Source organism: Diachasma alloeum, unplaced genomic scaffold, assembly GCF_001412515.2.
Source record: "Diachasma alloeum isolate Michigan unplaced genomic scaffold, Dall2.0 Dall_scaffold_00494, whole genome shotgun sequence".
Classification (NCBI taxonomy): Eukaryota; Metazoa; Arthropoda; class Insecta; order Hymenoptera; family Braconidae; genus Diachasma; species Diachasma alloeum.
Genome location: NW_021680627.1, coordinates 646,797 through 665,028, shown reverse-complemented (window position 1 = coordinate 665,028; position 18,232 = coordinate 646,797). Strand labels below are relative to the sequence as shown.

Here is an 18,232-nt window from a genome sequence, read left to right as displayed (position 1 = left end):
CAAACATTTTATACTCGATGAAAACATATTTAATGAACCTTTCAGTCTTCGGTCATTGATTTTTGAGATGTACAGAAATTTGTTGAAATTTACAAGTACGAGATGTTGATAATGTTATCAGCCATTAAATATCTTAATCATTAGAGAAGCCATAAACCTTGAGACTCCCTGCATCGCGTTTTCTGTCATAACTATCCTTATCGTCACAAGCATAAGCGAGTAAATATTGCTTGGGATGCCAGGCAACAGTAAAGGTAGCAGCCTCCACAGGGATATCAGCAATTTTCTCACCAGTCTCCACTTCGCCAATATCAATAATAAGATCCTCCGATGCTGCAGCCAGCAATTGGCCATCATACGAGAAAGAAATTGTTCTGACTGGCCACTCAAGCCTGGAGAATGTACGTAAACAGCAGAGTTCATCGGCATCCCAGAGTGACACAAGTGCATCAGCTGATCCTGTGGCAAAATAACGACCAGTGGGATCAAACTCTATGCAAATACATGTCCCTGGATGTGCTTTTATAACATGAAGTAACTCGAGATCTGGATAACTCAAAATATGAACACATCCTTGTCCATTTGTCAAATAGAATGTGTCTGAATCCTTGTTCCACGAGATCTCGTTGACCTCGAAATTGAATTGTTCCTCAGCTCTGATTTTCATATTTCGAGCATCGATGAATGTCACTAAATCCTCCTTATTGCCAACAGCAATTGTCGTACCATCTGGAGACCAGGAGATGTTGATATTTTCACCTTTTGTATCAATGGTCGCAGTGCATTTTTGAGATCTCGTGTCCCATATTCTCACAGTTTTATCACCGCTTGCTGTCGATAATAATTCAGGATTGGATGCGTGCCAACACAGTTGATCCACACTGCCTCCATGCCCTCGAAAAGTCGTTTCTTGTTTCTAAATCAAAACAAATACATTACATTTGTTGCTCTATTTTTTTTCCTGTGCTAAAGACTTTTTTGAAATTTCCCTTACCAATCTGTCCGGCCCCAGTGAGAATATACAGATGCATTTGTCAAATGATCCCGAGGCGAGATATTTTCCATCACAACTCCAACCAACACTGTGTACTTTAGCTGAATGCGTTTGTTGTTCTCGAATTTTATTATGTGACTTGAAATAGTTTATCAATTCTTCGACTCGATTATTTGTACCTGCCATTGCAGACGCTCTTCGCTCTCTCTCATCACACGCCGTTGTCCGGAGGATATTTAGGTTATATTTATTTACACACAATAAGATGCTCTTATGGCTTATATATGAAAATGAATTTTAAGGTTGGAGCAGAGTGTAATGGCGCCAATTTTCCGAGAAATCGTTTTGCTAATAGTTCGACAAGTGGCTTTTTAATTTTTCAGTTTCTGTGTATCATATGGAGAAGCCAGATGTTGTTGAACATTTTTTTGGCGTTTATTTACTCTATTGTGAGAATCCTAAATATAAGGGGAGAGTCTACATTGGATATACAGTGGATCCTGTGAGGAGATTGAAGAGACACAATGCTGGAAAAAAATTTGGAGGTGCATGGAAGACTAGCAATAAAGGACCATGGTAAAATTATTCACTAATTGAATTTGTCACTTGAGTTGGAGAAAAAAAATGAACGTTTCATTGACCCCGTTCCTCTAGGAATATGGTACTGATTGTCCATGGATTCCCCAATTCCACCAGTGCCTTGAGAGTAAGCTACACTACAAAATAGGTATTATTTTGATTGCGAAACAGAGCCATCCAGAAATCTGATTATTCTTTATTTCAGTTCGAATGGGCATGGCAACATCCTCAACTGAGTCGTCGTCTACGTCACGTCCCAAAGAAAAAATCAAGAGAAAAGACATTCGAGTACACCCTGAATGTATTATCTGCGATGCTCCAGGTGGGACCGTGGTGTCGCCTACCCCTAACCCTTCGTTGGTTGGATGATGTATTCGCTGAAGCTCACTCCTCGAAAATATTACCTCCGATGCACATGCCCATCAGTTATGGCAAAGTAACATCACGCAAACACGATCGAAAACAAAATGACAATAATAAAAAAGAGGGAGAAGTAATTGAAGATTCTGAACTTTCCATCTGCGATATTTGCTACATGACATTGAATAAGACTGATAAAGTAATGTGCGTCAAAGCAGATTGTGATCTAATAGCGCATATCATTTGTTTAGCTAAAGAATTCATTAAGGATGATAAGATTCTCCCGGTCGATGGAACTTGTCCAACTTGCAAGAGTAATCTACTATGGGGAGACGTAATAAGAAAAAAAATTGGCTGTAATATACATCTGAATGAAAATTATCCAGACTCTACCGATGATGATTCAGATTAATCGAGTCATTTGTTTTTGGCTCTGAGAATTAGTACTATCTATCTATTTGAATGACGCGCCGACAGCTCATTCATTCCGGAAATCATGTGCACAATTTTTTTATGTTTATATATATAATAAATAATTTGTAAATAAATTCGTTGAATAAGCACAACATAATAAAACCTCTTTATTCTTTATTTTTTTTACTTTATGCGTTATTTTTCAAAGATGAAATTACATTTCCTTGATTATTCAGTTGTTTCATTGAATTTGGCTTCGACTTCCGGAAGTTGCACTGGATCGGCCTTTACGTCGTCATCCACGAAAGGGAGGTGAGTTTCACTGGCAATTTTACAGATTTTTCAGACAGTTTTGCCTGTTAGTCCTTATTTAGAGCAATAAATTAATGATTTTAATGAATTTCTGAATTTTAACTCTCTGGAATAGACTTAAAAAACAATGGAACCCCGTGTATTTACGTAGAGAATATTCTCATGACACGTGAGGCTTATGGTAGTATAACCTCACAACATTTCTTCTCCGTTTAATATATCGACTTCGACTCTCTGTATAGAAATTTACGTCACCCGATGAAAAATTTATTGTGAATAAAATGAATGATGATTGAAAATTTTCATTCGCAGAAAAACACTATGCAGTTGCAGATTCGCGGGCAGCAAACGCACGTCCTGGACTGCCAGGACAATGCAACAATTGCTGATATCAAGGTACAAAATTACAAATATTTTATAATGTTATTATGTTTAAGAAAATTGTGAAAAGTACTTGGATATTCGTAATTTATGCATTATTATGATACTCCGACAATTGTTGATTTCTTAATGCAGTGTCGGAACGAGCATTAATGCTACAGTAAATTTAGATCTCAGGGTGATAAAACTACTTCTGGTTTTGTCTTTTCATAGATTTAAAACATTCAAACAAAAAAATATTAGAAACTTATCGATTTTGTAGAATAACGTTTGAAATAATAATAATTTATCTGTAGGCCAGACTTGCATCGTTGGAAAATGTTGAAACAACAGAATTCACGCTTCACTGTGGAGGAGCCCCAGTGAGCGACGAGACCAGCGTGTCCGAGCTCTCCTCGTGCATTTTGGAATTGACAGTCCCACTTCTTGGAGGTGAACAGAATTTTTTTCCTTCTAATAAAATACTGACGTAATTGATGCTCTTCAAGGGGCCGTTAATCGTAAAAAAGTTTAGCTCCGTAAAAAAATTATTTTCAAAAAATGCCACGAAAAAAATGTGATTGAACATTTTCCGATCCCCCTACGAGCAGAATTTCTTTCAACACACTGTTCGGGAAATTCCAATTTCTGAAAGCTAGTGTGAAATGTAATAGACAAATAGCCTTGATAAACATCGTGTACAATGAACAAATAACGAGATTTTGAAATTTCTAGGTAAGGTCCACGGATCCCTTGCTCGAGCTGGTAAGGTGAAGGGACAAACCCCAAAGGTAAGAATCATATTATCATAATTATTCGTAAAACCAGGTAATAATCGTAATTACATAACTGGCACCATACTGATCTAAGCCACTGTTCAATAGTTTTCAAATTTACACTGGTAATGATGTGGTGCCAGAATAAAAGCAAATGAAAGTGAAGTCGATTTTGCATTCAGAAATTGGCTTCTCATACATTTGCAACAAGGAATATTGTCATCAGCGCTTGCAATTCTTCTTCCCGTGTGATAATACTTTACAAATCAATTTTTTTTTTCAAAGGTTGAGAAGCAAGAGAAGAGCAAAAAGAAGACGGGCAGGGCCAAACGTCGTATTCAGTACAACCGAAGGTTCGTCACTGTTGTTCCCTCTTACGGCAGACGTCGTGGACCAAACGCCAACCCCAACACATAAATCTACTTTTGCATTTGGATTATGTAATCCTGATTTATATCAATAAAAATCGAGTAATCCAATATTTATCCGTAAAACTTGTTTCAATTTCATCCTCGGTAAGTCAGCTGAATAATTCAAAAACGTTAAATTAATCAGGCGGATTGTCACCCACTTTCAGCCTGCATGTACTTGTTTTCTCTCTCTGTCCACTTTTTTAATCTTCAACCCTCAAAAGAAGATGGAAAAACTCGAGTCGTAGAATTAAGGGCCACTTAAGCAAGACATCAAGTATCCAGACAACGAAACCAGCATCAAGGTGAGAGTTGGCACCTTCGGAAAGTGTGATACGTTCCAACAATCTTTTCATGAAAATGAAACAAACAAAAAATATTTTCCTATATCGAGTAAAACAAGTAATTTATTTCTTTTTTCGGTCCAATAATTCTTGGTCTTTCAATGAATTAATGAAATGTTCCTTCGCCAATGGTAGGATTATTATTGAAAAAAAAAAAAACAAAAAGCTACAAATTGCACTTTTGGTGAAACAATAATAACAATAACAACATATGCACAATTCTAAAAGAGAATCTAAATAATATAGTCTACGATCTTGGCTGGAATTTCAGCCAGATGCCACCCTTGGGAGTTAGATTCAAACTGTTTTTTGCAATTTTAATGTTTTCTGTTGATTTTTCACTCGGTTTTATAATAAATTTTTGAATTATTCTCGCGAGAATCAATTTAGTCTCCATCAAGGCGAATCGCTCGCCAATACATTTTCGAGGGCCAATTCCAAAGGACGAATATGAGTGCGGGAGAATATTTGCTTTATTTTCCTCATTAAATCGTTCTGGATCAAATTTTTCAGGATGTGGAAAATATTTAGGATCTCTCTGTATGCTGTATATGTTAATCCAGAAAGTCAATCCGCGATCGGCTGTCATTCCCTCGGAATTTGAAGTTGCTGGCGGTAATTCAAACGGTTTCTCACACACTCGATCGAGGAAAGTAGCAGGTGGATACAAACGCAGTGTTTCATTTATCACCATATCCATATATTTCAATTTAGCGAGCATTTCGTACGAGAATTCATTGTCTTTAACAACATCATCCACTTCCTCCCGCAGCTTCTGCTGGATGTGCTCATGATATGCCAATTGATGACAGAGAAAACTCATTAAAGTAGAGGTAGTATCGAAGCCAGCGAGGAAGAATATGAATGCCTGCGCCACGATATCATTCATGTCTATTTTAATTCCGCTAGCATCTCGAGCGCGCATCAACAAATGAATCATATCTGGTCTCATGATCCCTTTTTCATCTCTCATCGTGACAGTTTCGTGTATCAAATCGATGAAAAATTTATTAGTCTCTTTGGTTAAATAAGTTTGACCAAAAAATCTCATAATTCTTGGGAATGTGATGCCAGCGAAGAATTTGAGGATGCGTTTAGTTCCACTCAAATTTGTTGCGTCTTTTCCTCGAAAGAAAAACTCATTATCACGATGTTTCATAGAATCAACGCTTATTCCGAATGCAGCCGTTGCAATCACATCATTGGTATATCTGCTGAATGCATCTTTGGTTTCAATGAGTTTTGTTATTTCCGGATTATCAATGAGATATTGGGTAAAATCCTCGGAAACTTTGGAAACAAGTTGAAATAAGAACTTCATTTTACTAGCTGTAAATGATGGACTGAGTGCACTGCGTACTTCACGCCATCGATCACCTCGGAGTGAGAATACATTTTTACCCAGGATTGGATCCATTTTTTCATTAATAAAACTGCGATGATCCGGTGCATTATCAAAGTTCTTGACACAGATGTCCTTAATGAGATCTAAATCTTTCAATATAACTATTGGTTTGTTCCACATTGTAACACCAAAATATTTGGCATCAGGAAAATTTTTATAAAGTTCCTCCGAGAACTCTGCGATTGATGTACGCCCGAAAAACAGACTAACGTATTTGCTGCCAATTACCGGAATCGTCTGTACGTGAGGAACTCCCTTTCTCGGCCAGTAAATCATCTGATTGACAATCAATAAGATGGCCAATCCCACTAGAGCCGTAATTAATCCGCTCACCAAATCCATTCTATTCAAAATTATTCTCGATTATGATGGTAAACTCTTTGATTTACTCACTTGTCTGTAGTTATAACTATAATTAAATTTCCAATGATTGCAACTCTGATATATAACTCCAATTTTTTGTCCCGTGACAATATTTTTGTGCAAACTGCGTTTGTGCGCAGCGAGTTGCTCCTATTGAGTGGAATGTCCAACTGGCATATCATCATTTATTAGATTAGCGGCAATAGGAAGCAAAATTCTTATACAAGTATATAATTTTCATGGTGGGAGTAACATGTCATGGTCGTACCTATACAACAATGTAATCTTTTATAAAACGAGGATAACAGCACGCGTCATTCCTCTCATCGATATAGATGTGGTGAATGATTTTGAAAGAAAACAGAAATATAGCAAAAAGATGTTTGTACCAATTGAAGAAGAAGAAGAAGAAGAAAAAAAAATGGTATTTTTCAAGCTTCTTAAGGAACTTCCGCAGTACGTATACTTGGTGAAAATTTCGAAATGGTACAAAGACGCAATATTTGGATCATATGTTGTTGAGCACATTCAAAAACTATTCCCAAAATTTCAAGTACCTTGTCCACCCCATTTTCGAGATATACATCGTCAAAAATGGAAAAAACACAAAAATTGAATGTTTGGCGATGCATATCTCAAAAATGGGGTGGACCAGGGACTTGAAATTTTGGGAATATCTTTTTAATGTGGTCAACAACATATGATCCAAATATTGCGTCTTTATACCATTTCGAAATTTTCACCAAGTATACTTACTGCGGAAGTACCTTAAAGGAATAATTCTTTAATTGCTAAAAACACATCTTCCACTGATGATTCTGGAGTGGGTCATGTCACAGAATAGTGAGACATATGCCCACGGGATATAAAGCATTTGCATAATGAATAGATCTCATTGCAGGCCAAGTCACTCCAACGAAAATTTGATGCTCTTACCCGTAGTAGTTTCGCCGTGAGTCCCAAGCGCACTCGAACCAACTCATGGGCTTATTTCTTTGGCGCATGTGCCCAGAGAGTAAACTGCTCCTGCCTCATGTGTCTCAACCACGTTCCACTGTCACACTCTGGATCGACTACTGCTCTTCAGCATTGCACAGTTTGAAACGGCGCGCCGACCGCCCACTTTCGTGTGTTGTCCGGCTGCGAATTCTAGGATTTACTTGACCAGTCAAATTCATTTGTTTGAATAACGATAATGCTAATTGAGTGTTAAACTATTATTATTTGTGGATAATCATTGTCAAATGTAAGTAGATTCAATCTTAACAACCATGATATTTTATAGAATTATTAAAAGCCTTCAAGTGCTTGTGTCGGCGGTGAAAAGTTTATTTTTGTATAAATGCGGCTGGATGAGGGCGGAACGGCTGTTATCGAAAAAGTCAATTAGAGCTGTGGTTATGAGATCGATGAGCCCCAAATAAATTGTTGTTTATGTGTCTCTCAAAGAGTGCAAGCGCTCAACAATATCCATAATATCGCGTCAACATCCTGCATGATGGTAAATCTGCTCTGTAGTCAAAGGCCATAACTTAGCAACATCTGGCATTTTTTTTATTGCCGTTACAATCCATAGGATATTTTTACATTCCCCCAAGGAAGGTGGACCTTTTGGAGGCGAGTCAATTGATCCACATCCAAAACATTTATTTATTTGCACATTTGTTTGATGAAATAAAATGTCCCTCCAAAATTCCATTCTATTTCAATGTATTTTCAGTTTACGCATAGTCATAACACAAGAACCTAGGAAAATGCTAATAATGCCAAAATGATGGGGTACGATGGAGGCAAAGAAAATCGAGAGATTGAAACTGGATGACCAGGTTTAATTAGCCGCTGAGTAGCGGACAGAAGAAAAATTGAATTAAAAATTGAAATATCATTCACCGAATAATGAAATGTTGGCAATGATTTTCATAACTCTGAACATTCTGATGGGCTTGATAGACGCTAGAGATCCATCTGCGAAGGTCAGAGGTGATCTCGTAGTTGGTGCACTCTTCAGCGTTCATCATGCACCAAGTGGTGGTCAGGGTGCTCTCGTTTGTGGTCCTGTACGGGAGCTTTATGGTATACAGAGAGTTGAGACTGCTTTAATCACTCTAGACAAAATTAACCGAGACTCCACTATTTTACCGGGTGAGTGAAAACGAATAATTGGAAATTTTCCACACCATCCTCACTTTTATTCTCCTACTACTCCTACTTTTTTTTTTTTATTGGAGAAGGAGTGACACTTGGACTCGAAGCAAGAGACTCCTGTTGGTCTGCACCTGTGGCACTTCAACAGAGTATCGAACTTGTACGAGATGCCATCACACCGGCTCTCACTCAACCCCAACTTTTAGGAAATGGTGACTCTCCTAGCTGTCAAGCCGATTCGATTATTCTAGTCAGTATTCATCAATTTTATATATGTATGAGAGTTTCCACCAGTTGGACAAACTTCACTTCTCCCTCATCGATAGTTTTCCAACGAGAATTTAACCGCTTTTCAATTTCTATTTATTGTTTTCTCCTCTAGAATTCAGAATCTCCGTTGAGCAAAGCCCCGGTTGTAGGAGTTGTTGGTCCGGGTTCAAGTTCAGCGGCGCTCCAAGTTCAAAATTTATTGCAATTGTTTTCCATTCCTCAAGTGAGTTAATTTCCTGAGGTATAAGTTGTAGACTTCCGCTCCGACGATTATGCACTCAATTAATATTACTTGCTTAGATCGGGTACTCACCAACTTCGAGAGATCTCAGTGACAAGAAAAGGTATTCCACGTTCCTGCGGGTTGTACCGTCGGATTATTATCAGGCCCAGTTACTCGTCGATCTCGTTCAGTATTTCAATTGGACTTATATCTCTATCGTCAATACCGACGGTGAGTGTGCTCCAAATTTAGGAATTACAGTCAATCCGGCCACAAATTATACACACCAGAAACTCATCATGCTACCTACTCTCTCAATTGGCTTGGTCCATTCCATCGTGAAAGATCAATTCATCACACATGACTCATTTACGGAATGAGGGAAAAGGAAATTTATAGATGTGTCAGTCAACTTTTGCCCCAATGGAATTCCTCCCCATCGCAAGTGAAAGTTGTATTTATGAGACAGTGACTTTTATGAGGAAAACATAAGAATGGAGATACATATGATAAAACCGCTGTAATAAATGGAAAAGGACCCTCGAGAAATTACGGGCTTTTTGTTAAACATTTAATAGAGTGTTTTAAGTATCAGAAAGGGAGAATGAAAAGAGTATCATAAAGTTTATTTCAAATTGTCAAAAAAAAAAATACCATAATCGAGAAGAATGTTTAGTAATTTTTTAAATGTAATGAGATCAAAAGTCGGCGTTTCAATTTTATCTCACGCGAGCCTTGAACTACGCCGCCAAGTATTCGTGACTGTAAAAACTCGGGGTTTTCCACGTAAACATATATGTATATCACACTAATGGAATTGCTAGTTCACCTTAATTGAGCACATGTCCAACTGAAAATTCATTCGTTCATCAGGTCAACCCAGAAATATTTCCAATTAGTTAAGTACATGAGTTATTCGCCTTTCAATAATATTCAAAAAAACGTGAATGTTATCAGAGAATTACGGCCAGAGTGGAATGCAAGCATTTCGCGAACTGGCTGAGAGATATGGCATTTGCGTAGCGAGAGAAGATGCGGTATTGTCAAACGCAGAGGATTCGGTTTTCGATGGAGTTCTCACCAATCTCGATCAAGACCATGCTGCAAATGTCGTCGTTTGTTTCTGCGAGGGTAGAACGATGCGGGGCCTCCTTTCAGCTTCCAAGAGACTCAATTTAACCGGGCGATTCGTTTTTATTGGAAGGCAAGTTAATTGAATTTTTTCTATATTCTATCATACTTTCACTTTATTTTTAACTCTGATAAATTTTTCCCATCTATTCCCGAGTAGGACATCACAAAGAAGTCAATTTAGTCGTATTGACTTTAAAATATCATCCTGGTACAGTTTATTCTAAGTTAATTTTCATTTGCCACGTGTGTTGTTTCAAAGAACATGTGTTGTAATTTATTCGCAAATGTCAAGATAGTTATTACGGAAATTATGAATAAAAGCATGTCAAGTGTAAAAGTTCCAAGAGGAATAATATGAAACGGCGAGGAGAAATAGCCCTGGGCGAGAAACGGAAGTTAGTTACGGGCCGGAAGTCGCATCTAGTCCTGCGAGGGTATGGGCAATGGCGCTATGGTTTCACTCAATCATTGGAACTCTGTAATTGCGGTCACATTTACGGTTACCAATTTCCTACAAACTTAATCTTCCCGTTCGATTTTACCCTTACATTTTATTTCTTCATTTCTTCAAAGGACGCGTTTCACACTACAGGAGTCTTTAGACTGCTAACAGTAGATATTGGCGATTAATTAATAAACTATTTCGATTTGGAAATAGTGATGGCTGGGCAGACCGTGATGATGTCGTTGAAGGCTATGAAGATGAAGCCTGGAGCAGTCTTTCAATTCGAATACATTCTCCATATGTAAAAGAATTTGATGAGCATTATTTTTCTCTCAATCCTTTCACAAACACTCGCAATCCATGGTTTGTCGAATTTTGGCAATACCGATTCAACTGTGTAATGCCGGAAAATTTCAATGACGATTTGGACGAGTACAATACGAATAAGACACCAACAGCAGCAGAGCTTCCGGTGGACAGGAGAGTATGTACTGGTGAGAAAAAATTTACAACTGCGATGCGCTATTGTGAAAAAGTACATTTTCGAAATACAGTTAATTTTCAAAATATCAGCCCTTTTTTGCTCATATACTCTTTATTCAATTGAATAAAAAAAAACGGAAAAAATGTTTCAGAAACGGAAAAATGATTGATCAAAAAAAAAAAAAAATATTGTATGCATTACTGATGACAAATCTTCATATTCTATACTTGTGAAATTTATGTTCATTTGGGTCACCTAAAGGCGCAGAGAAACTGTCTGAGCGTTACAATCAAGATCCGAAAATGAGTTTTGTGATGAAATCGTTCTGGGCTATGGCACACGGGCTGCACAATATGCTTGAAGAGATATGCGGCCGTGGTTACTTCGGAGTTTGCAAAGAGATGTATCCTTTCAACGGGACCCTTTTCAAGGTAAACTTTCCAAGATGTTTATTCATAAAACCTATCCTATTATTGGGGAGAGACAATATGTATCAAAACATTGTTTTCATCTCCTTTGATTTATGACATTCATAGAATCACTTGATGAATATATCATTTACTTTCGGAGAAGAAGAAGTGGAGTTTGATCGTCGAGGGGATCCACCGGGCAGGTCGGTGCGTATGGTTGTTGAAAATCTTTCGCAAATCCATACGAAATAAACAACAAACATAAACGCTACTATTCATAGTGTAGGATGACGACAATTTGTTAATTAACAATCATTAGTAAATTAGTCAATTGTAATATAACAGGTATGAGATTCTAAATTATCAACTCCTATCGGACGGCAGCTATGGCTACGTACAAATTGGAGACTGGAATAATGGTAGTTTGGTTCTCTCTGGATTACCACAGTCTAGAGGCGCTCAATTGGTCACCAGTGTGTGTTCACAGCCCTGTCCCACGGGTTACTATAAGGTAGATACTTGTTATGCATGGATTATCAACTAGCCCCGCTGATCAGAAAAACTGTTCATCGAAAAATCTCAAAGCACATAGCTGGTATTTCCGATATCGTACAATTTCCACCTAGAAATTTTCCCATTTTTTATTTTTTTCCTCCTCTCGTACATATATGAATGAACCGATTGGGGTTTACCAATATTGGTGGGAAAGCCAATCGACTGTTCAAACAACTGATTCTCCATTGTTGGATGACATTACCTATGCGCTGACTGGGAATGAGAAAAAAGAAAACCTTTCATATGGAAATGAATTCTTCAATTGCTGATTTTTTAATGTCTCCCCATATGTTGCAATAAAATCAATTGATTTTTACAATGAAATTTGCAGAATTTTAAAACAGGCGGTCAGGAAAAAAAGTGCTGTTGGGCATGTGTACCGTGCGATCATCACGAGATTGTGGATGAAGAACAACTGAAATGTGTGCCTTGCCCCTATGGTCAGTGGCCGAATAAAAATAAAACCGGTATAACAATAACAATAACAATAAAACTATGTGACATGTTGAATGCACGGGTTATTAAATAATAGGATGGGGTATTTTAACCGTAGAGAGTAACATTACATTTCAGACTGCGAAGTGATTTTCGTTGAGTACATATCCTGGGGCGACGTAGAGGCAGTTGTCGGAATGTTCTTCAGCATTTTAGGCCTGCTAGCCACATTCGTCACATGTCACATATTCATAAGACACAATAATACCCCCGTTGTTAAAGCCAGTACACGCGAACTTAGCTATCTCATCCTGGCGGGCATGACACTGGCTCACGCCGCCGTAAGTTGATTAATTGTCGCAACGCACATACTACGATTATTATATTTCTTTTAGGTGTTTCCAATTCTAGCGAAACCAACGAGAATATCTTGCGCCCTGTCGCGCCTCATGCCTGGTATAAGTTTTGCCATGATGTATGGCAGCCTCTTCACCAAGACCAATAGAATAGCACGCATATTGGCAGGTTCCAAGAAGCGATTTCCCAAGAGAAAACTCGTATTCATGTCGGGGACGGCTCAAGTAAATCCATTAATATGTCACCCTATTACCAATGAATATCCAATAATGTTTACTCATTTCAGGTTGCAATAACGTCCTTTTTGATAATGCTCGAAGCCGGGGTAGCTGGTGCAATGCTGGTGATTGAGCCCCCACAAGCGCGCCTGGAGTTTCCGGCCCGAGATAGAGCAGTGTTAACGTGCGCAACATCCCCTAGGGCACTCCTATCGCCCTTGGCATTTGATGGCCTACTACTGGCATTGTGTACTTTGTACGCAGTTAAAACAAGAAATGTTCCAGAAAACTTTAATGAAGCAAAATTCATTGGTTTTGCTATGTATACGACATGTGTCATATGGATTGCATTTGTTCCTATTTATTTTGGCAGTGAATCTAAAGTCGTCACAATGTGCATGTGCGTTACTCTAAGTGCATCCGTCACTCTAATTTTTCTTTTCTTTCCAAAACTTTATATTATCCTTCTAAGACCTGAGAAGAATAATAGGGCACTTTTTACAACAAGTAAATCGATCCGATGTCACATTGGGGCTAGAGTCGCCGCTGCCATCGCTGAACCACCCTCCAAGCAAACTATTTACACGCTCCGCAGTACTAATCCACAAACATCAGGTATTTTTACAAAAATCTGTTATTTTATCTTACAGTAAGCCAGAAAAATTCATTATTTTCTTCTCTTTCGTTTACCTATTGAGACGTGCAAAACAATGTAGCGAGGAGATCTCTATCAGTTCAAACAGGAACTGATCTTTTGCTCGATTTCTACAAATCTCACAGAGAATTTTTCTCACCGCCTATGATACGTCTTGTGTCATCATCAGACAATATATCTTCAAAGTCTATTCCTCAGTGTAGAAAATGCTTCGAAAGAATATGCAAATCCAGCGGCAATGTACGAGGAGCTTACTCTGATACCTTTATGGATTATAAGTTTACGGAAAAGCTTGATTCAAAAGTAAACACTAATATCAGTGTCAGACGGCAATGTACTGCTGTTTCTGATGAGCAGATTCCACTCGATGCCAGAGCACTTATGGAAACTCATAGAATTATGTAGGATTAATACTAAACATATAAGCATCTTACTTATTGTCACCACCTTTATACAACATGGTAAATGACATTTCCGTTACTAGGGAATCAACTGAGCAGAATTTCACGGACCTGAGATTGAAATGCCCAACGGGGGCAATGAAAGATGGATTGGAACTCGGCTTTGATGGTATGGAAGCACGCATACGTGAAGAACTAAATCATTTAGATATTCATGGTAACCCCATCGTTAACATAACAATTACACTGGGTAAAAAATTGCCCAACTTTCGGGATTTTTATCAAACAACGGTGTAGTTTCAGTGACATATCCAAAACACTACATTTTTTTTTCATGTTCAATTGAATACCAAAGAAATTTAGCATTTAACATGGCCCAAAGCAACTGTACGAAATGGATAAAATAACGGTAATGTAATCATCAGAGGGATCAATGGTGACTCCATTGATTGACAATAGCAATTAAGTCTTACAAGTATGCCGAGATTTACTAAATTAATTGAAATGAATGTTCAATAAACGGAATTTATTGTATCAAACGATGAGATAAATCATTTATTTTCAACCAGTTCCCGCTAATTCTAGCTGAATGCCATAGAGTCATTCGTACACTTATCGACGAAATAGTGGAAACCATGGAAACTTTGGTCCAATCGCTATGACATTCTCGAAGCAAGTTGCTCATATTTGTTATTGAAGATACTTGTCAACCTCTAGAAAATAAAATATGATTGTTGAAGATGGTAACGAGTTTGGTCAGTGGAATCCCACTGTTTCCGAAATGGCAGGTAATATATATACTTCATTGATATACCCTTGTATCGATTGACTCGAATGTTTCTACTACTTGAATATTCTAGAATTATTACATCACTTACAACTGTCACCTCCACACTCTGACGAAGAACTCATGTCTCAGCCCGAGAATTCCACAACTTCTCGGAGTGATCAAAGTGAATCCGACGAATCCACTTGTACCACAGTCACTCTTGAAAAATTCAATAGATCTGAAATGCTAGAACAATTGGAGAATACCATTAATGAGAAAGGGATGAATAGAATGAAAAATAATTGGTTTCATGAGCACCTCGTCGAGCACTTTACGAGGAAGCAAGTAATATTCAAATTGATTTGATTTTTGCATTTCTATAAGAGGAATTTTCTTTTATTATTTCCGTAGATGATTCATGTATGTTCCGACAAGTATGAGGAGCCAACTACACTCGATGAATATTTGTGTAAACTTAAATTGTTAGATAAGCAGAATATCAAAACATTATCGAGTGAAGGGAGGTGGAATGAAGAGTTGTCGGCTATACGCATGGAAATAGCGGTTGAAAATAAAAAAGCTGAGGAGCTAGTTCAATCCATCATTGTGACGCAACAAGAAATTCGTATTTGTTTTGCACCGCACGCAAAATTACTTGCTCTGAGGAAAATGGACAATTTGTTATCAAGACAAATAGGAAGAATAAATAAAGTCTCACACTTTCGTCTGTCCTACGTACGTAAGGAAATTTTAACGGCTTTGTTCCATCAAGCGCTTGCGAATGCATAAATTTAATTTTTTTCAGCTCAAAATAAGAAATAAGTTGATACTAATTGAAAACAATTTGCATTCAATTATATCAACGATGCCAAATTTGAGCAAGGATGATTATGAGAGGCTGGTGGCAGAGCAGTGTTATTATAAGCAGCAATTGGATTGCAAAATTCATCATCGAATTGGTCTCATGAGCAGGAAAGATTATTCAGTTCATAAACTTGAGACATTTAATTCAAAAATCTCACACATTGAAAATCTTATAAAATCAAAAAATAAAAGAATTTGTAATTTACGAAAAATTATGGAATATCATCTGCATTATAACAGAAATTTGCTAAAGAAAATGAATAAAAATAATAGAATGATACACAATTTCCGAAATGAGATACATATTTCTAATGTAGGAGCAACACACAGAGAGTACGAAGAATGGATGGAGAAAATTTCGGTACTATTGAAAGAAATAAAACGTCTAGGTCAATCGCTCAGTGCTTTGAAGACCAATTTAATTTTACACGGCAAAAATATCGAGTCAGTTACCAATGACAATATCGAAATTCTGGAAAAAAAGCAAGTTGATAAACCACTTTGGGACGGAAAATATACTCCCAATCGTAATGATGTGTGAACGATTGAATTTTTTTGTTTAGTACATTTATTCGATTTTTTTCATTTCATCATATTATTATTGTCCAAACTCTGAAAATTTATATTCACAAATCCATTGACTTCCGGCAGTGTACATGTAAATACAGTAATATACCGTAATTTTCCGCAGTCTGTTGTCTTTTTTCATACGAAACTTCAAGTAAAAATTTGTAGCAATAAATATCGTCTTAAAAATGATTCGAAATTTGTAAATCTAACTATTTACAGAGTACTGTTAAATACATAAGTAGGCCCGTAACTTTTTCTACCACTGGGTATTACTATCTGTTGTTCTCATCGTTCACTACATGTAAATTACTCCTCCGTTTAGTAAAACGTTAAATTCATAACAAATACATTGCAACAAATAACCAAACTGAACTTATAAAAAATATATATTGAATGTAATGATTAAACTGTGTTAGTTTGTACGCTTCGACATTAATTCCTCTGCAAAATCGACAATTTAAGATATTGATACGTTGACATTCCTATAATTTGCTAATCTCCACATTTGGTAATTTCTAATAAAACATTAAATCTTGTGAAATTCATTATTTTTCAATTAGGCAGTGTAATTTCCTCATTTCCTTATCATTCATAATAACTAAATAGGCAGGTACGCCAGTTGATTTTCAGGCTCCTTGCACACATTTTCATATATAAATATATGATATATAAAAATATCTTTTACTCAAAAAACTGGAAAGACCCTCTCCATTTTGATGATGATCAATATCATTTTGTGCTTTTTATAAAATATATTCCATCGAGCTTCAACACCAGATGAAATATTTTCGCAAATTTGGTAAATTTTCAATAATAGAAAAACCGTAAGTATAAAGTCAGAAGAAAAGTAATGAAAAAGAAACTCAAATTAAAAAATTAGGATTAAGATTGCTGTTCCGTGAAGGGCCATTTACGCGGAGCAAATGGCTCGGAAGAATATTTTTACGAAAGTCATTCAGACCCGGAGTTTGATTTTCCTCTCAGTTCTCCTGCTGTCAACTTATAACATGCAGCATTTTTTCTTATTTTTCTTGTAATTTGGCTTCAATGGCGGTCTCTCCGACAACTGAAATTTCCGAACAATTCTCACAAGCTCGTGGAAAGCTTGATCGACATTCATGCGTAATTTGGCGCTACATTCAATGTACGGAATCTTCAAAACTCGAGCCAAGTTTTGTGCCTCATCAACTGCCACCTAAAACCATCAACGCCATTTTTAGACCACAATTGCACAATTTAGATGAGTCTTGGAAGAGTGAAAAAATTGCTATACTCACGGATCTTTGGTGGTCAAGATCACATTTATTTCCCACCATCAACATGGGAAATTCGTCACGGTCTTTGACCCTGAGAATCTGTTTGTGAAATTTCATTATTTCGTCAAAGGAAGAGTGATCTGTGACTGAAAAAACCAGCAAGAAACCTTCTCCACTTCTCATGTACTGTTCACGCATGGCACTGAATTCTTCCTGGCCTGCAGTATCTAAAACTATCGGCAAAATAATACATTTATAAAATGTTTTTATGAATACTTTGTTTTGCTTGTTATTTATGATTGACAACATTGAACGTACTATCAAGCTTTGCTGGCACTTCGTCAATGACACACTGCTTCGTGTACGAATCCTCGATTGTGGGATCATAATCCGTAACGAAATAGCTCTGAAATTAGCAAATAAAATCTCGAATGATAAGAATTTATTGTTAAGTAACTCTCTGCTTAGATATATGTACAGAAAAAAATGATATCATCGGAGAAAAATGTTAGCGCCAGATATAGACCAGTCAGAAATAAATTCGTTTTACGCGATTTAGGTCACAAGGCCTAACACTGTAAAAAATTGAGAAATTATAGATTCTCATGTTGCCGTCAATTCAAGAGTCAAAGACTTTTCGCGACATGTACGATGTCAGGGGGGGGGGGGCTGAAGATTGGTAGGAGGCAACAAACATCACACCCACGTTATCAAGAAATAACAA

At 37.2% G+C, this 18,232-nt stretch overlaps 6 protein-coding genes across 9 annotated transcripts in view; 3 read left to right on the top strand and 3 right to left on the bottom strand.

Moving 5' to 3' along the window:
- Positions 1-15: 15 nt before the first annotated feature.
- LOC107042651 (THO complex subunit 3) lies at positions 16-1,516 on the bottom strand. Its single transcript, XM_015263790.2, has 2 exons — positions 995-1,516; positions 16-916 (listed from the first exon to the last, which is right to left on the bottom strand). Exons 1-2 carry the CDS (start codon positions 1,178-1,180, stop codon positions 134-136), a joined length of 969 nt encoding a protein of 322 aa, XP_015119276.1. The 5' UTR covers positions 1,181-1,516; the 3' UTR covers positions 16-133.
- LOC107042652 (structure-specific endonuclease subunit slx1) lies at positions 1,003-2,432 on the top strand. Of its 2 annotated transcripts, XM_015263791.2 has the most exons (4): positions 1,003-1,234; positions 1,378-1,570; positions 1,649-1,700; positions 1,779-2,432. In XM_015263791.2, the coding sequence occupies exons 2-4, from the start codon at positions 1,392-1,394 to the stop codon at positions 2,343-2,345; spliced, it is 798 nt and encodes a 265-aa protein (XP_015119277.1). In that variant the 5' UTR covers positions 1,003-1,234; positions 1,378-1,391; the 3' UTR covers positions 2,346-2,432. The 2 variants fall into 2 exon arrangements, with proteins under 2 accessions (XP_015119277.1, XP_028982269.1); XM_029126436.1 differs by having other exon boundaries at positions 1,003-1,570.
- Positions 2,433-2,613: 181 nt separating this feature from the next.
- Positions 2,614-4,280, top strand: LOC107042581. Its single transcript, XM_015263676.1, has 5 exons — positions 2,614-2,659; positions 2,972-3,055; positions 3,337-3,472; positions 3,755-3,810; positions 4,081-4,280. Exons 2-5 carry the CDS (start codon positions 2,981-2,983, stop codon positions 4,210-4,212), a joined length of 399 nt encoding a protein of 132 aa, XP_015119162.1. The 5' UTR covers positions 2,614-2,659; positions 2,972-2,980; the 3' UTR covers positions 4,213-4,280.
- A 315-nt stretch (positions 4,281-4,595) lies between these two features.
- On the bottom strand, positions 4,596-6,475 carry LOC107042603 (cytochrome P450 9e2). Its single transcript, XM_015263708.1, has one exon. It carries the CDS (start codon positions 6,294-6,296, stop codon positions 4,797-4,799), a length of 1,500 nt encoding a protein of 499 aa, XP_015119194.1. The 5' UTR covers positions 6,297-6,475; the 3' UTR covers positions 4,596-4,796.
- A 788-nt stretch (positions 6,476-7,263) lies between these two features.
- On the top strand, positions 7,264-14,588 carry LOC107042600 (metabotropic glutamate receptor 1). 2 transcript variants are annotated; one of them, XM_015263704.2, is made up of 16 exons: positions 7,264-7,563; positions 8,038-8,459; positions 8,549-8,712; positions 8,845-8,955; positions 9,033-9,186; positions 9,913-10,159; positions 10,748-11,028; positions 11,280-11,449; positions 11,555-11,631; positions 11,774-11,939; positions 12,315-12,423; positions 12,557-12,759; positions 12,814-12,999; positions 13,062-13,608; positions 13,692-14,049; positions 14,133-14,588. In XM_015263704.2, the coding sequence occupies exons 2-16, from the start codon at positions 8,219-8,221 to the stop codon at positions 14,344-14,346; spliced, it is 3,228 nt and encodes a 1,075-aa protein (XP_015119190.1). In that variant the 5' UTR covers positions 7,264-7,563; positions 8,038-8,218; the 3' UTR covers positions 14,347-14,588. The 2 variants fall into 2 exon arrangements, with proteins under 2 accessions (XP_015119190.1, XP_015119189.1); XM_015263703.2 differs by having other exon boundaries at positions 12,315-12,450.
- The window catches only part of LOC107042605 (ras-like protein 2), a 5,297-nt gene continuing 1,625 nt past the window's right edge, over positions 14,561-18,232 (bottom strand). Inside the window, exons 2-6 of one of the 2 annotated variants that reach the window (XM_015263711.1) lie at positions 17,827-17,914; positions 17,530-17,741; positions 15,137-17,447; positions 14,928-15,064; positions 14,561-14,762 (exon numbers count right to left, since the gene is read on the bottom strand). In XM_015263711.1, the coding sequence (XP_015119197.1) occupies positions 17,253-17,447; positions 17,530-17,741; positions 17,827-17,914 (495 nt within the window). In that variant the 3' untranslated portion in view covers positions 14,561-14,762; positions 14,928-15,064; positions 15,137-17,252. Of the gene's footprint in view, positions 14,763-14,927; positions 17,448-17,529; positions 17,742-17,826; positions 17,915-18,232 lie in introns of both variants that reach the window. The other variant, XM_015263710.1, reaches the window with a different exon arrangement.